At 53.1% G+C, this 23,342-nt stretch overlaps 1 protein-coding gene across 1 annotated transcript in view; it reads left to right on the forward strand.

Annotated features, from left to right (window-relative positions):
* Positions 1 to 23,342, forward strand: part of LOC142741936 (Fc receptor-like protein 5) — an 81,508-nt gene that overhangs the window by 42,400 nt on the left and 15,766 nt on the right. Inside the window, exon 5 of the mRNA XM_075851258.1 lies at positions 4,690 to 4,947. Within this exon, the coding sequence (XP_075707373.1) occupies positions 4,690 to 4,947 (258 nt within the window). The remainder of the gene's footprint in view (positions 1 to 4,689; positions 4,948 to 23,342) is intronic.

The raw sequence follows: 23,342 nt of genomic DNA on the forward strand, positions 1-23,342 counted from the left end.
GCTCTATTCTCTCCTCACGCTCTGCTCTCTCCTCACTCTCTGCTCTCCCCTCACGATCTGCTCTCTCCTCACTCTCTGCTCTCCCCTCACGCTCTGCTCTCTCCTCACGCCCTGCTCTCTCCTCACGCCCTGCTCTCCCCTCACGCCCTGTTCTCTCTTCAAGCTCTGTTCTCTCCTCACGCTCTGTTCTCTCCTCACGCTCTGTTCTCTCCTCATGCTCTGCTCTCCTCACGCCCTGCTCTTTCCTCACGCTTTTCTCTCCTCACGCTCTGATCTCTCCTCACGCCCTGCTCTCTCCTCACGCTGTTCTGTCCTCACGCTCTTTTCTCTCCTCAAGTTCTGTTCTCTCCTCACGCCCTACTCTCTCCTCACGCCCTGTTCTCCCCTCACGCCCTGCTCTCTCCTCGCGCCCTGCTCTCTCCTCGCGCCCTGCTCTCTCCTCACGCTCTGCTCTCTCCTCACGCTCTGTTCTCCCCTCATGCTCTGTTCTCTCCTCACGCTGCTCTCTCCTCACGCTCTGTTCTCGCCTCAAGCTCTGCTCTCTCCTCACTCTCTGCTCTCCCCTCACGCTCTGCACTCTCCTCACGCCCTGCTCTCTCCTCACGCCCTGCTCTCTCCTCACGCCCTGCTCTCTTCTCACGCCCTGCTCTCTCCTCACGCTCTGTTCTCCCCTCACGCTCTGTTCTCTCCTCACGCTGTTCTCTCCTCACGCTCTGTTCTCTCCTCAAGCTCTGCTCTCTCCTCACTCTCTGTTCTCTCCTCACGCTCTGTTCTCTCCTCACGCTCTGTTCTCTCCTCACGCTCTGCTCTCCTCACGCCCTGCTCTTTCCTCACGCTTTTCTCTCCTCACGCTCTGATCTCTCCTCACGCCCTGCTCTCTCCTCACGCTGTTCTGTCCTCACGCTCTTTTCTCTCCTCAAGCTCTGTTCTCTCCTCACGCCCTACTCTCTCCTCACGCCCTGTTCTCCCCTCACGCCCTGCTCTCTCCTCGCGCCCTGCTCTCTCCTCGCGCCCTGCTCTCTCCTCACGCTCTGCTCTCTCCTCACGCTCTGTTCTCCCCTCATGCTCTGTTCTCTCCTCACGCTGTTCTCTCCTCACGCTCTGTTCTCTCCTCAAGCTCTGCTCTCTCCTCACTCTCTGCTCTCCCCTCACGCTCTGCACTCTCCTCACACCCTGCTCTCTCCTCACGCCCCCGTTCTCTCCTCACGCCCTGCTCTCTTCTCACGCCCTGCTCTCTCCTCACGCTCTGTTCTCCCCTCACGCTCTGTTCTCTCCTCACGCTCTGTTCTCTCCTCACGCTCTGTTCTCTCCTCACGCTCTGCTCTCTCCTCACGCTCTGTTCTCTCCTCACTCTCTGTTCTCTCCTCACGCTCTGTTCTCTCCTCACGCTCTGCTCTCTCCTCACGCTCTGCTCTCTCCTCACGCTCTGCTCTCTCCTCACGCTCTGCTCTCTCCTCACGCTCTGTTCTCTCCTCACGCTCTGCTCTCTCCTCACTCTCTGCACTCTTCTCGCGCTCTGCTCTCTCCTCACGCCCTGCTCTCTCCTCACGCCCTGCTCTCCCCTCACTCTCTGCTCTATCCTCACGCCCTGCTCTTTTCTCACTCCCTGCTCTCTCCTCACGCTCTGCTCTCTCCTCACGCTCTGCTCCGTCCTCACGCTCTGCTCTCTCCTCACGCTGTTCTCCCCGCACGCTCTATTCTCTCCTCACGCTCTGCTCTCTCCTCACTCTCTGCTCTCCCCTCACGATCTGCTCTCTCCTCACTCTCTGCTCTCCCCTCACGCTCTGCTCTCTCCTCACGCCCTGCTCTCTCCTCACGCCCTGTTCTCCCCTCACGCCCTGTTCTCTCTTCAAGCTCTGTTCTCTCTTCAAGCTCTGTTCTCTCCTCACGCTCTGCTCTCTCCTCACGCTCTGCTCTTTCCTCACGCTCTATTCTCTCCTCACGCTCTGCTCTCTCCTCACGCTCTGCTCTCTCCTCACGCTCTGTTCTCTCCTCACGCTCTGCTTTCTCCTCACTCTCTGCTCTCCCCTCACGCTCTGCACTCTTCTCGCGCTCTGCTCTCTCCTCGCGCCCTGCTCTCCCCTCACGCTCTGCACTCTTCTCGCGTTCTGCTCTCTCCTCGCGCTCTGCTCTCTCCTCGCGCCCTGCTCTCTCCTCGCGCCCTGCTCTCTCCTCGCGCCCTGCTCTCTCCTCGCGCTCTGCTCTCTCCTCACGCTCTGCTCTCTCCTCACGCTCTGCTCTCCCCTCACGCTCTGTTCTCCCCTCACGCTGTTGCCCCCTCACGCTCTGTTGTCCCCTCACGCTCTGTTGTCCCCTCACGCCCTGTTGTCCCCTCACGCCCTGTTCTCTCCTCGCGCCCTGCTCTCTCCTCGCGCCCAGCTGTCTCCTCACGCTCTGATCTCCCCTCACGCTCTGCTCTCCCCTCACGCCCTGCTCTCTCCTCACGCTCTGTTCTCCCCTCACGCTCTGTTCTCTCCTCACGCTGTTCTCTCCTCACGCTCTGTTCTCTCCTCAAGCTCTGCTCTCTCCTCACTCTCTGTTCTCTCCTCACGCTCTGTTCTCTCCTCACGCTCTGTTCTCTCCTCACGCTCTGCTCTCCTCACGCCCTGCTCTTTCCTCACGCTTTTCTCTCCTCACGCTCTGATCTCTCCTCACGCCCTGCTCTCTCCTCACGCTGTTCTGTCCTCACGCTCTTTTCTCTCCTCAAGCTCTGTTCTCTCCTCACGCCCTACTCTCTCCTCACGCCCTGTTCTCCCCTCACGCCCTGCTCTCTCCTCGCGCCCTGCTCTCTCCTCGCGCCCTGCTCTCTCCTCACGCTCTGCTCTCTCCTCACGCTCTGTTCTCCCCTCATGCTCTGTTCTCTCCTCACGCTGTTCTCTCCTCACGCTCTGTTCTCTCCTCAAGCTCTGCTCTCTCCTCACTCTCTGCTCTCCCCTCACGCTCTGCACTCTCCTCACGCCCTGCTCTCTCCTCACGCCCCCGTTCTCTCCTCACGCCCTGCTCTCTTCTCACGCCCTGCTCTCTCCTCACGCTCTGTTCTCCCCTCACGCTCTGTTCTCTCCTCACGCTCTGTTCTCTCCTCACGCTCTGTTCTCTCCTCACGCTCTGCTCTCTCCTCACGCTCTGTTCTCTCCTCACTCTCTGTTCTCTCCTCACGCTCTGTTCTCTCCTCACGCTCTGCTCTCTCCTCACGCTCTGCTCTCTCCTCACGCTCTGCTCTCTCCTCACGCTCTGCTCTCTCCTCACGCTCTGTTCTCTCCTCACGCTCTGCTCTCTCCTCACTCTCTGCACTCTTCTCGCGCTCTGCTCTCTCCTCACGCCCTGCTCTCTCCTCACGCCCTGCTCTCCCCTCACTCTCTGCTCTATCCTCACGCCCTGCTCTTTTCTCACTCCCTGCTCTCTCCTCACGCTCTGCTCTCTCCTCACGCTCTGCTCCGTCCTCACGCTCTGCTCTCTCCTCACGCTCTGTTCTCCCCTCACGCTCTGTTCTCTCCTCACGCTGTTCTCCCCGCACGCTCTATTCTCTCCTCACGCTCTGCTCTCTCCTCACTCTCTGCTCTCCCCTCACGATCTGCTCTCTCCTCACTCTCTGCTCTCCCCTCACGCTCTGCTCTCTCCTCACGCCCTGCTCTCTCCTCACGCCCTGTTCTCCCCTCACGCCCTGTTCTCTCTTCAAGCTCTGTTCTCTCTTCAAGCTCTGTTCTCTCCTCACGCTCTGCTCTCTCCTCACGCTCTGCTCTTTCCTCACGCTCTATTCTCTCCTCACGCTCTGCTCTCTCCTCACGCTCTGCTCTCTCCTCACGCTCTGTTCTCTCCTCACGCTCTGCTCTCTCCTCACTCTCTGCTCTCCCCTCACGCTCTGCACTCTTCTCGCGCTCTGCTCTCTCCTCGCGCCCTGCTCTCCCCTCACGCTCTGCACTCTTCTCGCGTTCTGCTCTCTCCTCGCGCTCTGCTCTCTCCTCGCGCCCTGCTCTCTCCTCGCGCCCTGCTCTCTCCTCGCGCCCTGCTCTCTCCTCGCGCTCTGCTCTCTCCTCACGCTCTGCTCTCTCCTCACGCTCTGCTCTCCCCTCACGCTCTGTTCTCCCCTCACGCTGTTGCCCCCTCACGCTCTGTTGTCCCCTCACGCTCTGTTGTCCCCTCACGCCCTGTTGTCCCCTCACGCCCTGTTCTCTCCTCGCGCCCTGCTCTCTCCTCGCGCCCAGCTGTCTCCTCACGCTCTGATCTCCCCTCACGCTCTGCTCTCCCCTCACGCTCTGTTCTCCCCTCACGCTCTGTTCTCCCCTCACGCTCTGTTCTCCCCTCGCGCTCTGCTCTCTCCTCGCGCTCTGCTCTCTCCTCACGCCCTGTTGTCCCCTCACGCTCTGTTCTCCCCTCACGCTGTTGTCCCCTCACGCTCTGTTGTCCCCTCACGCTCTGTTGTCCCCTCACGCTCTGTTGTCCCCTCACGCTCTGTTGTCCCCTCACGCTCTGTTCTCCCCTCACGCTGTTGCCCCCTCACGCTCTGTTGTCCCCTCACGCTCTGTTGTCCCCTCACGCTCTGTTGTCCCCTCACGCTCTGTTCTCTCCGCACACTCTGATCTCTCCTCACACTTTATTTCACCCCCTTTGCTGAATTTTCTATAATTTTCTTTTATTTTCTTTTGTTTCTCACACATTTTCATTATATTTTTTTTGCTCTCTCTCATTCAGCTCCAGTTTCAGCGCCTTTACTGAATGCCTCATGCCTCCCTAATGGCAGCACTTTGGTCACCTGCTGGGTTCTCAGTGGGACAGATCCCACATTTTCTCTGACTGTGAATGGAGACGTAATAACGCTTCCTAATACTAGTTCATCTTGTTGTGGGCTTAATTATACAATGTCCTCAGGAGGTCCGTGGAATATTTCCTGTTCTGTAAGAAACTTGTTTAAGGTGTACATGACCAATATTTCAAGTCAGTCATGTTCTGGTGAGTGCATAAGACTGGATAATCAATGTAATGTATGTACACAGTGACTCCACCAGCAGAATAGTGAGTGCAGCTCTGGTGTATAATACAGGATGTAACTCAGGATCAGTACAGGATAAGTAATGTAATGTATGTACACAGTGACTCCACCAGCAGAATAGTGAGTGCAGCTCTGCAGTATAATACAGAATATAACTCAGGATCAGTACAGGATAAGTAATGTAATGTATGTACACAGTGACTCCACCAGCAGAATAGTGAGTGCAGCTCTGGAGTATAATACAGGATGTAACTCAGGATCAGTACAGGATAAGTAAAGTATGTACACAGGGACCTCACCAGCAGAATAGTGAGCGCAGCTCTGGAGTATAATACAGGATGTAACTCAGGATCAGAACAGAATAAGTAATGTAATGTATGTACACAGTGACTCCACCAGCAGAATAGTGAGTGCAGCTCTGGAGTATAATACAGGATATAACTCAGGATCAGTACAGGATAAGTAATGTAATGTATGTACACAGTGACTCCACCAGCAGAATAGTGAGATGTACACAGTGACTCCATCAGCAGAATAGTAAGTGCAGCTCTGGAGTATAATACAGGATATAACTCAGGATCAGTGCAGGATAAGTAATGTAATGTATGTACACAGTGACTCCACCAGCAGAATAGTGAGTGCAGCTCTGGAGTATAATACAGGATGTAACTCAGGATCTGTACAGGATAAGTAATGTAATGTATGTACACAGTGACTCCCCCAGCAGAATAGTGAGTGCAGCTCTGGAGTATAATACAGGATGTAACTCAGGATCAGTACAGGATAAGTAATGTAATGTATGTACACAGTGACTCCACCAGCAGAATAGTGAGTGCAGCTCTGGAGTATAATACAGGATGTAACTCAAGATCAGTACAGGATAAGTAATGTATGTACACAGTGACTCCACCAGCAGAATAGTCAGTGCAGCTCTGGAGTGGGTGGAGTAGGAGGTGTGGAGAGAGCTGCTGAGACTACCGTGCAGGCCTTGGATCCAGGGACTTTCCTTATTCTATCTGCCCAGGCCTCATACCATCTGCCTGGGCTTGGAAAGTACCCTGAGGGGGGTTCCATCCTAGGATGGAGCCTCAGACCTCTACCTCCCGGAGCATGCCAGCGGGGGGTAGAGGGTCATCCCAGCTGGCTGGGAATATGCAAACAGTCGCGGGGGTGAGGAGATCATCTCGGGGCAAGGCTGTCCTGGCTCCCCCTGACGCTGGAACCCTGGATAAGGGTATGGAGACGCGGTCCGGCAGGGTGATCGAGGTGTTGTCATCTGGAGAAGGACCAGCGCCGTCCGGACATTTGGATGACGGTCGTGTGGAGGAATGGGGACAGCTGAGGACCGGAGAGACGGTGGAGAACTTCAGCTCCCGTCTGGCTATGCGGTTGGAGGAGTATCGGGACCTCAGGAAGTCGCTGCAACGGCTCCGTGCGGACTTGGCGGTCGCCAGAGGAAGAGCTGCAAAAGCCTCAGGAGGTAAGAGGTCCCGATACCTTTTAAATGTGAAATCCTTGTTGGAGGAAATAAAAGAAGTGGAAGAGAGACGTGAGGAGATTTTGGCAGGCGGAGGGGTGTTTGGTGAAAAATTAAAAAATGAAGAGAGGTTTGCCGAGATGGCAGAACCTATAAAAATAGAAAGTGTGGAGGAAGACAGCAGAGCCCCAGACACAGCAAAGGAAATTGTGGGGGAGAAAATGGAGCATGAGAATGCAAAGTCCAGAGAAGGCTCAGATTCTGATGCACCCAGGAGCAGTGAGGAGGAGGAGGGTGGACTCACAGCTGGGAGAAATCAGGAGAGTTTTGATACTGACAGTGAGCGGCCTCCAGGATTACTTACACAGATCCGTAATGTGGAGTCGCCGGTATCCTTCCAGGGATTTTGTTTCGGTGCAGAGTTACCCGCAGAGGAGGAAAAGCAAAAGAAAAAAAAATTTAAGAAGAAAAAAAAGACAAAGGAAAAAAAATCTGCTGAAGGTTCATTTAAAATGGTGTACACAGCAAGATCCTTCCTGTGCTCTGAGCCAGATGCAAGTCAGGATCAGGGCGCAGGTCCCGCAAGACCCCCAGCTCAAGCCTCTGCAGTGGGGCTGGAGCGGGAATGCGGGGAGAGTGTTACGGGTCCGGCATTAGAGCACGTGGTGGTCAAAATGGCGCCGGACGCCAACCCCTGCAAAGGGGGCGGTACTGGTGGCCTGGTGACGCCAGGGGGTGTGTCCCCGTGTCCGGTGAATGGCGAGCCCGGGAAACTGGTCTTTGATGCGAGTCAGGGGTCGGGAGAACGGGTAAACCAGAAACCGGATGTGGTGTCTGAAAGCCGGAAGTCTGTCGGTGTCGCAGTAAAGCCGTCAGACGTTCCGGACAAGGGCGGTCACAGAGGGGGCTCCGGCTCTGTTGGCCACTCCTCTGTGGGAGGGGGGAGTGGTCCGGCGCCGGAGGCGGCTCCAGTGACGTCAGTGGCTCCTTCGTCCGCATCGCTGAAAAGTGGTGTAGGCGAGAAGGGGGCTGCTGGCGTCGGGGGCGACGGTGGCCCCTTTCCCAAAAATGTTCAGCACATAGAACAGATGGAGGTTAATGAGGTGGAGGGCACAGTGGGGACATCGCTTATAACATCTGGTGGCGTCCCTGCAAAGGTGCCTGATGATGCGGAGACTGAAGCAGTGTCTACCCACACAAAAAGTACAGAAAAAATACATAACATAGAACCAGGCCTGGCCAGAAGGATGACTGCAGGGGGACCTGGTGGGTTAAATGAAAAAGTTGCGGCTGTGGATGTGGAAACTGCTGGGGGTATGCAGGTGTCTGTAAATAAAGTTGCTGGAGTGTCTGCTGGTAATGGGGTGTTGAGTGCTGTGTCTGTGGGTGGTGGGGATGGGGTATCAACCAGGGGCAATGGGCCTGGCGCTCCTCTTGCTGTGACATCCGGCAGGTCTTATGCTGGTGTGGCAGCGGGGGGACAGCGGGCCCACCCATCTTCATCCTCAAGGTCCGGGGACGGTAACTTGCAACAACGTCTCTTGGACGCTTTAAGAGAGGGAAAGCAAACCCTAACCATAGGGGGAGTGCAGAAGGACCTGTCTTTCTGGATAGACAGATATGGTCTAAATGCCTTCCGAGAGCAACGAGGAGATCAGTGGTCGCTCCCAACAGCCGGGCAGGCTGTAGCCAGGAGGAATGTGGTCCGTCTCCGGTGGCGTGGCAATGATGCGTGCCCTCCCAGAAAGAGGGTGGTGGAGCTGCTGCTGGGGATGGGCTTCAAGGCGAGTGACATCTTTGCCTTGATACATCCTCATGGCTCGGTCGAGTTTGACATCAGCTTTGTTCACCTAGGGGGCCTTGAGGTCTTCTGGGGGAACTACGAGCTGATGAAGGACGAGCCTGGCTGGCGAGACTTTGCTGCACAAGCAATTTCTCGCCAAAGTGGTCCCAAGAGAGTGACCGTTCTTACCCGTAATGAGTCACTCTCTTGTATTGATATCATGACCTGGTTGGGAAGGTACGGAGAGGTAGTAGAGATGCCACGGAAGAACATGGATGAGTTTGGCATCTGGTCAGGGGCCTGGACGTTCATGGTTAAATTAAAGCGTCTGGGACAGACGGTGTCCCACATACCATCGTCTGCTTTCCTGGGAAGAGATCGGATCCTTGTCTTCTACCAGGGGCAGCCGAAGTTGTGTCACCGGTGTGGCGACCCCTCACATTTGAGTGCAGGCTGCAAGGTGCAGAAGTGTGCTCATTGTGGGGGGATTGGTCATCTAGCCGCATCGTGTGACCGTATTCGGTGCAACCTGTGTGGTGACTTAGGTCACCCGTTCAGTCGGTGTCCTCGCTCTGTTGTCAATGCTTGTTCCAAACCTGCGGAGGATGAAAGGAGGGAGGCCTCCGTGGGTGAGGGTGCGGGCAGGGACGATGGGGCACAGGGGCAAGGGAAGAATGCAAAGAAGGGTCCCCCTTCTCGCCAGAGAAGGGCGGAGAAGCGAAGGAAGGAGAGGATTTGGAGGGCGCTCCAGGAAACTGGGACAACCTCTGATTCGGATCTGGATGCCCCCCCTGAATCTGATGCCCCTGGGGAGGCCGAATTGAATGGGGAGATGAGGAGGATCCAAAGGGAGCAGAGGGCTGAGGACTCTCAGTCCTCCCACTATGAAAGTGTGGGAGAGGAAGAGAGGACTCAGCCTACAGCAAAAGGGACACCGGGCAAAACCCAAGGGCCAAATACATCTGGCCCCGCCCTGGCCCAGGAAGGTAAATCCTGTACCCCCCTGGTGCGCTCTACTGATCGATACCATGCTCTCGTGGACATTCCAGCCTCTCATACTAAGAGGGAGGGCATGGTAGGGCACCCTAGAGTCGTTGAGCCTCCCCTGCTGCAGGGGCCGTTGCCCCCAGAGGGGGAGGTTGACCCGGTACTTGGGGATGAAGATGGGAATAGGGTGGTGAATATGGACTCCTCAGTTTGCAAGAAGCGAGGCAAAGAAGGGGGGTCCTCATCAGATAGAGGGGGGGGTGGGAAGAAGAAAGCCGTCTAACTCAAACATCCATGATGGCGGCACCCACTCCGTTGACGCTGGCATCAATTAACGTTGCCAGCATTAAGTCAGATAGGGCGAGATTTGCAGCCTTTGATTTTCTTGGCCGAGTTGAAGCCGACATTTTGTTTTTGCAGGAGACCAGGCTGTCACTTTTGGCAGACGTCGTTAAATCTAGGAGGGAGTGGCGACGCGGGCCCTCCTACTGGTCTCTTGCGGCTGAGCCCTATAGCGGAGTGGCGGTCCTTTTCACCGCACCGGTAACATGCCGACGGATGATTGAGTTAGAAATGGGGAGGTGCTTGATCTTAGATGTCCTCATGAGGGGACAGGAATTAAGACTAATCAATATATACGGACCCCAGAGCAAATGGGACCGTAAAAGTCTCTTCATGAGGATTAAGCCTTTCCTTTTTTCAGGTCGACAAGTTATCTTTGGAGGGGACTTCAATACTGTCATGAGACCCCGAGATAGAGGAGGTTCCGGAGATAAAAAATTGACCTACGATAGTGTAGCATTAAAAAATATAGTTAGCGATGCTCGCCTGGTGGATATCCACATCAGGCATACCCCAGGCCACTCGGGTTTCACCTATCGTAGAGGTAGTTGTAGGTCTAGGATAGACAGGTTTTTTTTGAAGGAGGAAGCCATCTCTTCACCAGTGTCCGTTGTTGAGGTGGAGTTCTCCGATCACTGTATGATTATTTTCTCTTTGAACATTGCAGAGTCCCTCCAGATGGGAAGAGGTATATGGAGGCTGAATTCTACTCTCTTGGAAGAAGCGGAGATAAGACAGGCCTTTGAGGATTTTCTTCAGAGCCAGGTACCTTTGTTGGATCTCAGTGGTACTAAGTCTGAGTGGTGGGAGTTGTTTAAAGTCCGGGTGGCAGGATTTTTCCGCAGGCTCTCGAGCCTCAGGTCCATGAGTAGGTACCGCCTATATCAGGAACTGAGGAGGAAACTCGAACATCTGGTCTCAACCGGGGGTAGTGGGGAGGAGATCTCCGTGGTGAAAGCTTTGCTCAGGAGGTGTCAGTATGATAGGCACACATCTTTAGTTCTTGAGAGGGATTTCGGGAGGTACCGCTCGCCCGACCCCTACAGGAACTGTAAGATGTCAGTGAGTCGTAAGGTTGTGACAGGACTGATTGATAGTACAGGATCTCTGAAGAGATCCAAATCAGGGATCTTGGAGGTCGTCAGATCCTTCTACTCGCACCTCTTGGGGAAGCAAGATCCAAACCGAGACGAGATGTCGGCTTTCCTGGCTGAAACCATCCCTGAGCCAGGGGTAGACCCCTCTCTCGGTGTTTTGATAGACTCGATCAAGGAAGAGGAAGTGGGATTGGCGATTGATGGGCTTGCCCTCAAAAAATCGCCAGGGCCGGATGGCTTAACATCCGAGTTTTATAAGACTTTTAAAGGAACCCTAGTTCCCCTCTTGACTGAGGTGTTTAATGAGTGCCTTTCCTCGGGTACTTTGCCAATGTCAATGAGGAGGTCGGCCTTGATCGTTTTATCGAAGGGTAAAGACTCGACCCGTATTGAGAATTGGCGTCCCATAGCGCTGCTCAATACGGACAGAAAGGTTCTCGCAAAGGTGCTGTTTAATCGGCTGGTGAAGTTTGCATCCCGGCTCCTTTCGCCGGTCCAGCATTGCTCTGTTCCAGGCCGCAGCACATTTAGTGCTGTCCTCAGTGTCAGAGAGGCAGTGGAGCAGGGAAATTCTGGTCGGTGGGAGGGGTACATCCTGTCCTTGGACCAGGCCAAGGCTTTTGACCGGGTGGACCACGAGTACCTCTGGTCGGTCCTTCTGAGGTACGGCCTACCGGGGGGGTTTGTCAATTGGCTACAGACCTTATACACTGGGGCTGAGACTTTTGCGCTGGTGAACGGTTGGGTTGGAACCCCCTTTGAGGTTGGGTCTGGTGTCCGCCAGGGTTGTCCCTTGAGCCCTTTGCTATATGCGTTCGCAATTGATCCTTTTCTTAAAAGGATCGATCGTGGGCCATTGGCGGGAGTCGGGGCCGGCCTGGAGGGGCCGGAGGCCACTCAGAGGGTGGTTGCGTACGCAGACGACGTCTCCATTTTTGTCTCCTCGAGAGGGGAGGCAGAGTGGGTGATGTCGGAAGTGGAGCGTTACTCATTGGCATCTGGGTCCAAGATCAACCGGGATAAGTGCAAAAGTCTCTGGCTGGGAGGAGGAGATCCTGGTTTTGATCTCCCGGACACCCTTCCAGAGCCTCAGGGGTCTGCTAAGATCTTAGGAGTCGAATTTGGCCCGGGTGATTACCCCAAGAAGAACTGGGAGGATAGGCTGAATCTAGTTGCCCAGAAGGTCGACCAATGGAAGGGTTGGTCCTTAACCCTGAGGGAAAGGGTTCACTTGGCCAAGGCCTACCTGGTGCCCATGTTGCTTTACCTGGGCAGTGTGTGCATCTTGCCAGAACCTCTCTGGACTCGGGTCTATAGCCTGTTCTTCCAGCTGTTATGGGGGAACAGGCTCAACCTAATCAAGAGGGAGGTTACTTACCTACCAAGGACACTAGGCGGGTTAGGTATGGTTAACCCGGTGGTGTTCCTAGTGAACACCTTTGTTAAGATCAACCTGGCAAACCTCTGGCAAGAGAGGGCTCCTTGGTGGATATCCTCCTGCAGGGGGTGGTTTCGGCCTTTCTTCCAGGAATGGGAGAGAGGAGGGCAAGTGAAAGACCTGCGTACACCTCACGGACATCTCCCGGCTTATGCCACCCTGGCGCTGAAGATTGTTCGCCGGTGGGGTCTGGAGGTGTGGGAGATCAGGACCATGTCGAGAAAATTTCTTGACAGGAGGGTCCTGATGACCCACTTCCAGAAGCCCCTGGCGCTCAAAGACTGCCCAAGTAGTGACCTCGGGGTGGGATTAAAACTTTTAAATTCAGCGAGGATTCCCCAGAAGTTTTGGGATCTGGCTTGGCGTTGCTTCCATGGGAGACTGTATGTGAGGGGCAATCTAAAGTGCAGAAGCTCTGATGATCGGGATTGCCCCCGGGAGGAGTGCGGCGGAGTGCTGGAAAGCATGGAGCATTTCCTGCTTCATTGCCCTTTCAATACAGAGGTATACAAAAGGGTGGGAGCCTCCATTGGTTGGCCAGGCCTAACCAGCCTCTCCTATGCTGGGTGGGCCTATGGAGTGTTCGGAGACCTCGGTGGTAGGGACCATTGCACCTTGTTTCTAGTCAGTATAGTGGTCAGGCACTTTATGTGGAATGCACGATGTCTAGTTTCTACCCAGAAGAAAATCCTCCTAGTGGATGAGGTTGTTAGCAATATCATGGGTGACCTGGTGAAGGTGCATTCTTTGGAGGTTGGCAGATTGGGAGCATCCAAAGCCTCTCGTCTTTGGAGGGGCTTTTCCTTTTGGGTGCCTTAATGTGTCTGCCTTCATGAGGGAGGGGGAGTCGTCACCGGTGCTCAACTGGAGGTGGGGGTCTGCGTTCCGCTGAGGCACCAAAAAAAAATATAGCGATAGGACTCGGAATAAGGGAAAGGTGAGGGTCAGCATAGGGTCAGCTTTCAATAGGGTCAAGAAAGGGTTAGTAATAGGGTAAGGAGATAGGGCAAGCGATAGGGAGGGTGCAGCGGTGGACGTGGTACCTTGGCCTCTGGGGGGGAGCTGGGGGGGGCTTTCCCTTCTCTCTATCTGGTGATGGGCTAGGTAAGCACTGGAAGATTTTTGCTTTGTTTAGGATTGAAATGGCAGGAAAAAGGTTTACAAGCGACCGAACTTGGTGCTTTCGGGTACGGTGTATTTTGTATATGGTTTGGTATTTGGACAGGTTGGTGACGTGTATTGTATTATAATGTAGAAATGTTGTTAGAATAGGGATAGACTTAAGGGGGTTAATAGATAGGTTGGGAGGGGGTCGGGGGGGGGGGGGGTTTGCCTGACCCAGCCCCGGACTATGCGGACATGGGAGGACATGGGGCGGGGGGCTGGGCTGGGGTGTTGGGTGTGGTGGTGGGGGCCAGCATCTGGACTATGCGGACGTGAGAGGACATGAGGCGAGATGCTGGCTGGGGTGGTGGAGTTTAGGTAAGAAGGGTAAGGTTAGGGAAAGTCAGGATGTGTATAGTGTGATTAAAAAATATATATATATAAAAAAAAAAAAAAAAGGATAAAAAAAAAAAAAAAAATTGGGATTAGTATTATTATATTTTGGATTTTTGGGGTTATTATTATTATTATTTTATTATTATTATGTTGTTTCTTTAGGCCCTTGGTTGACGCGGGTCGGGGGATTTTCTGTTAGTACTTTGGATGACGTTTATATGATGTTTGTATATATTCTAGTTATTGTTTAGTTTCGGATGAAGTGTAGATGTAAGTATATAAGAGTGGGGTGTATGTGGCCGGGTCTGGTATCGTTTTCTCTTCTCATATACAGAGATGTATATAAGAAAATTTGTTTATAAGAATTGGGTTGTGACTTTTTGGTTATATGGAATTAGTTATGTATTTGTTTTTCAGTTTATGTTTTGTAAATTTATATAAAATAAAGAGATACAGGATGTAACTCAGGATCAGAACAGAATAAGTAATGTAATGTATGTACACAGTGACTCCACCAGCAGAATAGTGAGTGCAGCTCTGGAGTATAATACAGGATATAACTCAGGATCAGTACAGGATAAGTAATGTAATGTATGTACACAGTGACTCCACCAGCAGAATAGTGAGATGTACACAGTGACTCCATCAGCAGAATAGTAAGTGCAGCTCTGGAGTATAATACAGGATATAACTCAGGATCAGTGCAGGATAAGTAATGTAATGTATGTACACAGTGACTCCACCAGCAGAATAGTGAGTGCAGCTCTGGAGTATAATACAGGATGTAACTCAGGATCTGTACAGGATAAGTAATGTAATGTATGTACACAGTGACTCCCCCAGCAGAATAGTGAGTGCAGCTCTGGAGTATAATACAGGATGTAACTCAGGATCAGTACAGGATAAGTAATGTAATGTATGTACACAGTGACTCCACCAGCAGAATAGTGAGTGCAGCTCTGGAGTATAATACAGGATGTAACTCAAGATCAGTACAGGATAAGTAATGTATGTACACAGTGACTCCACCAGCAGAATAGTCAGTGCAGCTCTGGAGTGGGTGGAGTAGGAGGTGTGGAGAGAGCTGCTGAGACTACCGTGCAGGCCTTGGATCCAGGGACTTTCCTTATTCTATCTGCCCAGGCCTCATACCATCTGCCTGGGCTTGGAAAGTACCCTGAGGGGGGTTCCATCCTAGGATGGAGCCTCAGACCTCTACCTCCCGGAGCATGCCAGCGGGGGGTAGAGGGTCATCCCAGCTGGCTGGGAATATGCAAACAGTCGCGGGGGTGAGGAGATCATCTCGGGGCAAGGCTGTCCTGGCTCCCCCTGACGCTGGAACCCTGGATAAGGGTATGGAGACGCGGTCCGGCAGGGTGATCGAGGTGTTGTCATCTGGAGAAGGACCAGCGCCGTCCGGACATTTGGATGACGGTCGTGTGGAGGAATGGGGACAGCTGAGGACCGGAGAGACGGTGGAGAACTTCAGCTCCCGTCTGGCTATGCGGTTGGAGGAGTATCGGGACCTCAGGAAGTCGCTGCAACGGCTCCGTGCGGACTTGGCGGTCGCCAGAGGAAGAGCTGCAAAAGCCTCAGGAGGTAAGAGGTCCCGATACCTTTTAAATGTGAAATCCTTGTTGGAGGAAATAAAAGAAGTGGAAGAGAGACGTGAGGAGATTTTGGCAGGCGGAGGGGTGTTTGGTGAAAAATTAAAAAATGAAGAGAGGTTTGCCGAGATGGCAGAACCTATAAAAATAGAAAGTGTGGAGGAAGACAGCAGAGCCCCAGACACAGCAAAGGAAATTGTGGGGGAGAAAATGGAGCATGAGAATGCAAAGTCCAGAGAAGGCTCAGATTCTGATGCACCCAGGAGCAGTGAGGAGGAGGAGGGTGGACTCACAGCTGGGAGAAATCAGGAGAGTTTTGATACTGACAGTGAGCGGCCTCCAGGATTACTTACACAGATCCGTAATGTGGAGTCGCCGGTATCCTTCCAGGGATTTTGTTTCGGTGCAGAGTTACCCGCAGAGGAGGAAAAGCAAAAGAAAAAAAAATTTAAGAAGAAAAAAAAGACAAAGGAAAAAAAATCTGCTGAAGGTTCATTTAAAATGGTGTACACAGCAAGATCCTTCCTGTGCTCTGAGCCAGATGCAAGTCAGGATCAGGGCGCAGGTCCCGCAAGACCCCCAGCTCAAGCCTCTGCAGTGGGGCTGGAGCGGGAATGCGGGGAGAGTGTTACGGGTCCGGCATTAGAGCACGTGGTGGTCAAAATGGCGCCGGACGCCAACCCCTGCAAAGGGGGCGGTACTGGTGGCCTGGTGACGCCAGGGGGTGTGTCCCCGTGTCCGGTGAATGGCGAGCCCGGGAAACTGGTCTTTGATGCGAGTCAGGGGTCGGGAGAACGGGTAAACCAGAAACCGGATGTGGTGTCTGAAAGCCGGAAGTCTGTCGGTGTCGCAGTAAAGCCGTCAGACGTTCCGGACAAGGGCGGTCACAGAGGGGGCTCCGGCTCTGTTGGCCACTCCTCTGTGGGAGGGGGGAGTGGTCCGGCGCCGGAGGCGGCTCCAGTGACGTCAGTGGCTCCTTCGTCCGCATCGCTGAAAAGTGGTGTAGGCGAGAAGGGGGCTGCTGGCGTCGGGGGCGACGGTGGCCCCTTTCCCAAAAATGTTCAGCACATAGAACAGATGGAGGTTAATGAGGTGGAGGGCACAGTGGGGACATCGCTTATAACATCTGGTGGCGTCCCTGCAAAGGTGCCTGATGATGCGGAGACTGAAGCAGTGTCTACCCACACAAAAAGTACAGAAAAAATACATAACATAGAACCAGGCCTGGCCAGAAGGATGACTGCAGGGGGACCTGGTGGGTTAAATGAAAAAGTTGCGGCTGTGGATGTGGAAACTGCTGGGGGTATGCAGGTGTCTGTAAATAAAGTTGCTGGAGTGTCTGCTGGTAATGGGGTGTTGAGTGCTGTGTCTGTGGGTGGTGGGGATGGGGTATCAACCAGGGGCAATGGGCCTGGCGCTCCTCTTGCTGTGACATCCGGCAGGTCTTATGCTGGTGTGGCAGCGGGGGGACAGCGGGCCCACCCATCTTCATCCTCAAGGTCCGGGGACGGTAACTTGCAACAACGTCTCTTGGACGCTTTAAGAGAGGGAAAGCAAACCCTAACCATAGGGGGAGTGCAGAAGGACCTGTCTTTCTGGATAGACAGATATGGTCTAAATGCCTTCCGAGAGCAACGAGGAGATCAGTGGTCGCTCCCAACAGCCGGGCAGGCTGTAGCCAGGAGGAATGTGGTCCGTCTCCGGTGGCGTGGCAATGATGCGTGCCCTCCCAGAAAGAGGGTGGTGGAGCTGCTGCTGGGGATGGGCTTCAAGGCGAGTGACATCTTTGCCTTGATACATCCTCATGGCTCGGTCGAGTTTGACATCAGCTTTGTTCACCTAGGGGGCCTTGAGGTCTTCTGGGGGAACTACGAGCTGATGAAGGACGAGCCTGGCTGGCGAGACTTTGCTGCACAAGCAATTTCTCGCCAAAGTGGTCCCAAGAGAGTGACCGTTCTTACCCGTAATGAGTCACTCTCTTGTATTGATATCATGACCTGGTTGGGAAGGTACGGAGAGGTAGTAGAGATGCCACGGAAGAACATGGATGAGTTTGGCATCTGGTCAGGGGCCTGGACGTTCATGGTTAAATTAAAGCGTCTGGGACAGACGGTGTCCCACATACCATCGTCTGCTTTCCTGGGAAGAGATCGGATCCTTGTCTTCTACCAGGGGCAGCCGAAGTTGTGTCACCGGTGTGGCGACCCCTCACATTTGAGTGCAGGCTGCAAGGTGCAGAAGTGTGCTCATTGTGGGGGGATTGGTCATCTAGCCGCATCGTGTGACCGTATTCGGTGCAACCTGTGTGGTGACTTAGGTCACCCGTTCAGTCGGTGTCCTCGCTCTGTTGTCAATGCTTGTTCCAAACCTGCGGAGGATGAAAGGAGGGAGGCCTCCGTGGGTGAGGGTGCGGGCAGGGACGATGGGGCACAGGGGCAAGGGAAGAATGCAAAGAAGGGTCCCCCTTCTCGCCAGAGAAGGGCGGAGAAGCGAAGGAAGGAGAGGATTTGGAGGGCGCTCCAGGAAACTGGGACAACCTCTGATTCGGATCTGGATGCCCCCCCTGAATCTGATGCCCCTGGGGAGGCCGAATTGAATGGGGAGATGAGGAGGATCCAAAGGGAGCAGAGGGCTGAGGACTCTCAGTCCTCCCACTATGAAAGTGTGGGAGAGGAAGAGAGGACTCAGCCTACAGCAAAAGGGACACCGGGCAAAACCCAAGGGCCAAATACATCTGGCCCCGCCCTGGCCCAGGAAGGTAAATCCTGTACCCCCCTGGTGCGCTCTACTGATCGATACCATGCTCTCGTGGACATTCCAGCCTCTCATACTAAGAGGGAGGGCATGGTAGGGCACCCTAGAGTCGTTGAGCCTCCCCTGCTGCAGGGGCCGTTGCCCCCAGAGGGGGAGGTTGACCCGGTACTTGGGGATGAAGATGGGAATAGGGTGGTGAATATGGACTCCTCAGTTTGCAAGAAGCGAGGCAAAGAAGGGGGGTCCTCATCAGATAGAGGGGGGGGGTGGGAAGAAGAAAGCCGTCTAACTCAAACATCCATGATGGCGGCACCCACTCCGTTGACGCTGGCATCAATTAACGTTGCCAGCATTAAGTCAGATAGGGCGAGATTTGCAGCCTTTGATTTTCTTGGCCGAGTTGAAGCCGACATTTTGTTTTTGCAGGAGACCAGGCTGTCACTTTTGGCAGACGTCGTTAAATCTAGGAGGGAGTGGCGACGCGGGCCCTCCTACTGGTCTCTTGCGGCTGAGCCCTATAGCGGAGTGGCGGTCCTTTTCACCGCACCGGTAACATGCCGACGGATGATTGAGTTAGAAATGGGGAGGTGCTTGATCTTAGATGTCCTCATGAGGGGACAGGAATTAAGACTAATCAATATATACGGACCCCAGAGCAAATGGGACCGTAAAAGTCTCTTCATGAGGATTAAGCCTTTCCTTTTTTCAGGTCGACAAGTTATCTTTGGAGGGGACTTCAATACTGTCATGAGACCCCGAGATAGAGGAGGTTCCGGAGATAAAAAATTGACCTACGATAGTGTAGCATTAAAAAATATAGTTAGCGATGCTCGCCTGGTGGATATCCACATCAGGCATACCCCAGGCCACTCGGGTTTCACCTATCGTAGAGGTAGTTGTAGGTCTAGGATAGACAGGTTTTTTTTGAAGGAGGAAGCCATCTCTTCACCAGTGTCCGTTGTTGAGGTGGAGTTCTCCGATCACTGTATGATTATTTTCTCTTTGAACATTGCAGAGTCCCTCCAGATGGGAAGAGGTATATGGAGGCTGAATTCTACTCTCTTGGAAGAAGCGGAGATAAGACAGGCCTTTGAGGATTTTCTTCAGAGCCAGGTACCTTTGTTGGATCTCAGTGGTACTAAGTCTGAGTGGTGGGAGTTGTTTAAAGTCCGGGTGGCAGGATTTTTCCGCAGGCTCTCGAGCCTCAGGTCCATGAGTAGGTACCGCCTATATCAGGAACTGAGGAGGAAACTCGAACATCTGGTCTCAACCGGGGGTAGTGGGGAGGAGATCTCCGTGGTGAAAGCTTTGCTCAGGAGGTGTCAGTATGATAGGCACACATCTTTAGTTCTTGAGAGGGATTTCGGGAGGTACCGCTCGCCCGACCCCTACAGGAACTGTAAGATGTCAGTGAGTCGTAAGGTTGTGACAGGACTGATTGATAGTACAGGATCTCTGAAGAGATCCAAATCAGGGATCTTGGAGGTCGTCAGATCCTTCTACTCGCACCTCTTGGGGAAGCAAGATCCAAACCGAGACGAGATGTCGGCTTTCCTGGCTGAAACCATCCCTGAGCCAGGGGTAGACCCCTCTCTCGGTGTTTTGATAGATTCGATCAAGGAAGAGGAAGTGGGATTGGCGATTGATGGGCTTGCCCTCAAAAAATCGCCAGGGCCGGATGGCTTAACATCCGAGTTTTATAAGACTTTTAAAGGAACCCTAGTTCCCCTCTTGACTGAGGTGTTTAATGAGTGCCTTTCCTCGGGTACTTTGCCAATGTCAATGAGGAGGTCGGGCTTGATCGTTTTATCGAAGGGTAAAGACTCGACCCGTATTGAGAATTGGCGTCCCATAGCGCTGCTCAATACGGACAGAAAGGTTCTCGCAAAGGTGCTGTTTAATCGGCTGGTGAAGTTTGCATCCCGGCTCCTTTCGCCGGTCCAGCATTGCTCTGTTCCAGGCCGCAGCACATTTAGTGCTGTCCTCAGTGTCAGAGAGGCAGTGGAGCAGGGAAATTCTGGTCGGTGGGAGGGGTACATCCTGTCCTTGGACCAGGCCAAGGCTTTTGACCGGGTGGACCACGAGTACCTCTGGTCGGTCCTTCTGAGGTACGGCCTACCGGGGGGGTTTGTCAATTGGCTACAGACCTTATACACTGGGGCTGAGACTTTTGCGCTGGTGAACGGTTGGGTTGGAACCCCCTTTGAGGTTGGGTCTGGTGTCCGCCAGGGTTGTCCCTTGAGCCCTTTGCTATATGCGTTCGCAATTGATCCTTTTCTTAAAAGGATCGATCGTGGGCCATTGGCGGGAGTCGGGGCCGGCCTGGAGGGGCCGGAGGCCACTCAGAGGGTGGTTGCGTACGCAGACGACGTCTCCATTTTTGTCTCCTCGAGAGGGGAGGCAGAGTGGGTGATGTCGGAAGTGGAGCGTTACTCATTGGCATCTGGGTCCAAGATCAACCGGGATAAGTGCAAAAGTCTCTGGCTGGGAGGAGGAGATCCTGGTTTTGATCTCCCGGACACCCTTCCAGAGCCTCAGGGGTCTGCTAAGATCTTAGGAGTCGAATTTGGCCCGGGTGATTACCCCAAGAAGAACTGGGAGGATAGGCTGAATCTAGTTGCCCAGAAGGTCGACCAATGGAAGGGTTGGTCCTTAACCCTGAGGGAAAGGGTTCACTTGGCCAAGGCCTACCTGGTGCCCATGTTGCTTTACCTGGGCAGTGTGTGCATCTTGCCAGAACCTCTCTGGACTCGGGTCTATAGCCTGTTCTTCCAGCTGTTATGGGGGAACAGGCTCAACCTAATCAAGAGGGAGGTTACTTACCTACCAAGGACACTAGGCGGGTTAGGTATGGTTAACCCGGTGGTGTTCCTAGTGAACACCTTTGTTAAGATCAACCTGGCAAACCTCTGGCAAGAGAGGGCTCCTTGGTGGATATCCTCCTGCAGGGGGTGGTTTCGGCCTTTCTTCCAGGAATGGGAGAGAGGAGGGCAAGTGAAAGACCTGCGTACACCTCACGGACATCTCCCGGCTTATGCCACCCTGGCGCTGAAGATTGTTCGCCGGTGGGGTCTGGAGGTGTGGGAGATCAGGACCATGTCGAGAAAATTTCTTGACAGGAGGGTCCTGATGACCCACTTCCAGAAGCCCCTGGCGCTCAAAGACTGCCCAAGTAGTGACCTCGGGGTGGGATTAAAACTTTTAAATTCAGCGAGGATTCCCCAGAAGTTTTGGGATCTGGCTTGGCGTTGCTTCCATGGGAGACTGTATGTGAGGGACAATCTAAAGTGCAGAAGCTCTGATGATCGGGATTGCCCCCGGGAGGAGTGTGGCGGAGTGCTGGAAAGCATGGAGCATTTCCTGCTTCATTGCCCTTTCAATACAGAGGTATACAAAAGGGTGGGAGCCTCCATTGGTTGGCCAGGCCTAACCAGCCTCTCCTATGCTGGGTGGGCCTATGGAGTGTTCGGAGACCTCGGTGGTAGGGACCATTGCACCTTGTTTCTAGTCAGTATAGTGGTCAGGCACTTTATGTGGAATGCACGATGTCTAGTTTCTACCCAGAAGAAAATCCTCCTAGTGGATGAGGTTGTTAGCAATATCATGGGTGACCTGGTGAAGGTGCATTCTTTGGAGGTTGGCAGATTGGGAGCATCCAAAGCCTCTCGTCTTTGGAGGGGCTTTTCCTTTTGGGTGCCTTAATGTGTCTGCCTTCATGAGGGAGGGGGAGTCGTCACCGGTGCTCAACTGGAGGTGGGGGTCTGCGTTCCGCTGAGGCACCAATAAAAAATATAGCGATAGGACTCGGAATAAGGGAAAGGTGAGGGTCAGCATAGGGTCAGCTTTCAATAGGGTCAAGAAAGGGTTAGTAATAGGGTAAGGAGATAGGGCAAGCGATAGGGAGGGTGCAGCGGTGAACGTGGTACTGGGCTGGGGTGTTGGGTGTGGTGGTGGGGGCCAGCATCTGGACTATGCGGACGTGAGAGGACATGAGGCGAGATGCTGGCTGGGGTGGTGGAGTTTAGGTAAGAAGGGTAAGGTTAGGGAAAGTCAGGATGTGTATAGTGTGATTAAAAAATATATATATATAAAAAAAAAAAAAAAAAAGTATAAAAAAAAAAAAAAAAAAAAAAAAAATTGGGATTAGTATTATTATATTTTGGATTTTTGGGGTTATTATTATTATTATTTTATTATTATTATGTTGTTGTTTTATTATTATTATCATCATTATTATGTTGTTTCTTTAGGCCCTTGGTTGACGCGGGTCGGGGGATTTTCTGTTGGTACTTTGGATTACGTTTATATGATGTTTGTATATATTCTAGTTATTGTTTAGTTTCGGATGAAGTGTAGATGTAAGTATATAAGAGTGGGGTGTATGTGGCCGGGTCTGGTATCGTTTTCTCTTCTCATATACAGAAATGTATATAAGAAAATTTGTGTATAAGAATTTGGTTGTGATTTTTTGGTTATATGGAATTAGTTATGTATTTGTTTTTCAGTTTATGTTTTGTAAATTTATATAAAATAAAGAGATACAGGATGTAACTCAAGATCAGTACAGGATAAGTAATGTATGTACACAGTGACTCCACCAGCAGAATAGTCAGTGCAGCTCTGGAGTGGGTGGAGTAGGACGTGTGGAGAGAGCTGCTGAGACTTCCGTGCAGGCCTTGGATCCAGGGACTTTCCTTATCCTATCTGCCCAGGCCTCATACCATCTGCCTAGGCTTGGAAAGTACCCTGAGGGGGGTTCCATCCTAGGATGGAGCCTCAGACCTCTACCTCCCGGAGCATGCCAGCGGGGGGTAGAGGGTCATCCCAGCTGGCTGGGAATATGCAAACGGTCGCGGGGGTGAGGAGATCATCTCGGGGCAAGGCTGTCCTGGCTCGCCCCGTGGCTGGAACCCTGGATAAGGGTATGGAGACGCGGTCTGGCATGGTGATAGAGGTGTTGTCGTCTGGAGAAGGACCAGCACTGTCCGGACATTTGGATGACGGTCGTGTGGAGGAATGGGGACAGCTGAGGACCGGAGAGACGGTGGAGAACTTCAGCTCCCGTCTGGCTATGCGGTTGGAGGAGTATCGGGACCTCAGGAAGTCGCTGCAACGGCTCCGTGCGGACTTGGCGGTCGCCAGAGGAAGAGCTGCAAAAGCCTCAGGAGGTAAGAGGTCCCGATACCTTTTAAATGTGAAATCCTTGTTGGAGGAAATAAAAGAAGTGGAAGAGAGACGTGAGGAGATTTTGGCAGGCGGAGGGGTGTTTGGTGAAAAATTAAAAAATGAAGAGAGGTTTGCCGAGATGGCAGAACCTATAAAAATAGAATGTGTGGAGGAAGACACAGCAAAGGAAAATGTGGGGGAGAA

Source organism: Rhinoderma darwinii, chromosome 2 (genome assembly GCF_050947455.1).
Source record: "Rhinoderma darwinii isolate aRhiDar2 chromosome 2, aRhiDar2.hap1, whole genome shotgun sequence".
In the NCBI taxonomy this organism is placed as follows: domain Eukaryota; kingdom Metazoa; phylum Chordata; class Amphibia; order Anura; family Rhinodermatidae; genus Rhinoderma; species Rhinoderma darwinii.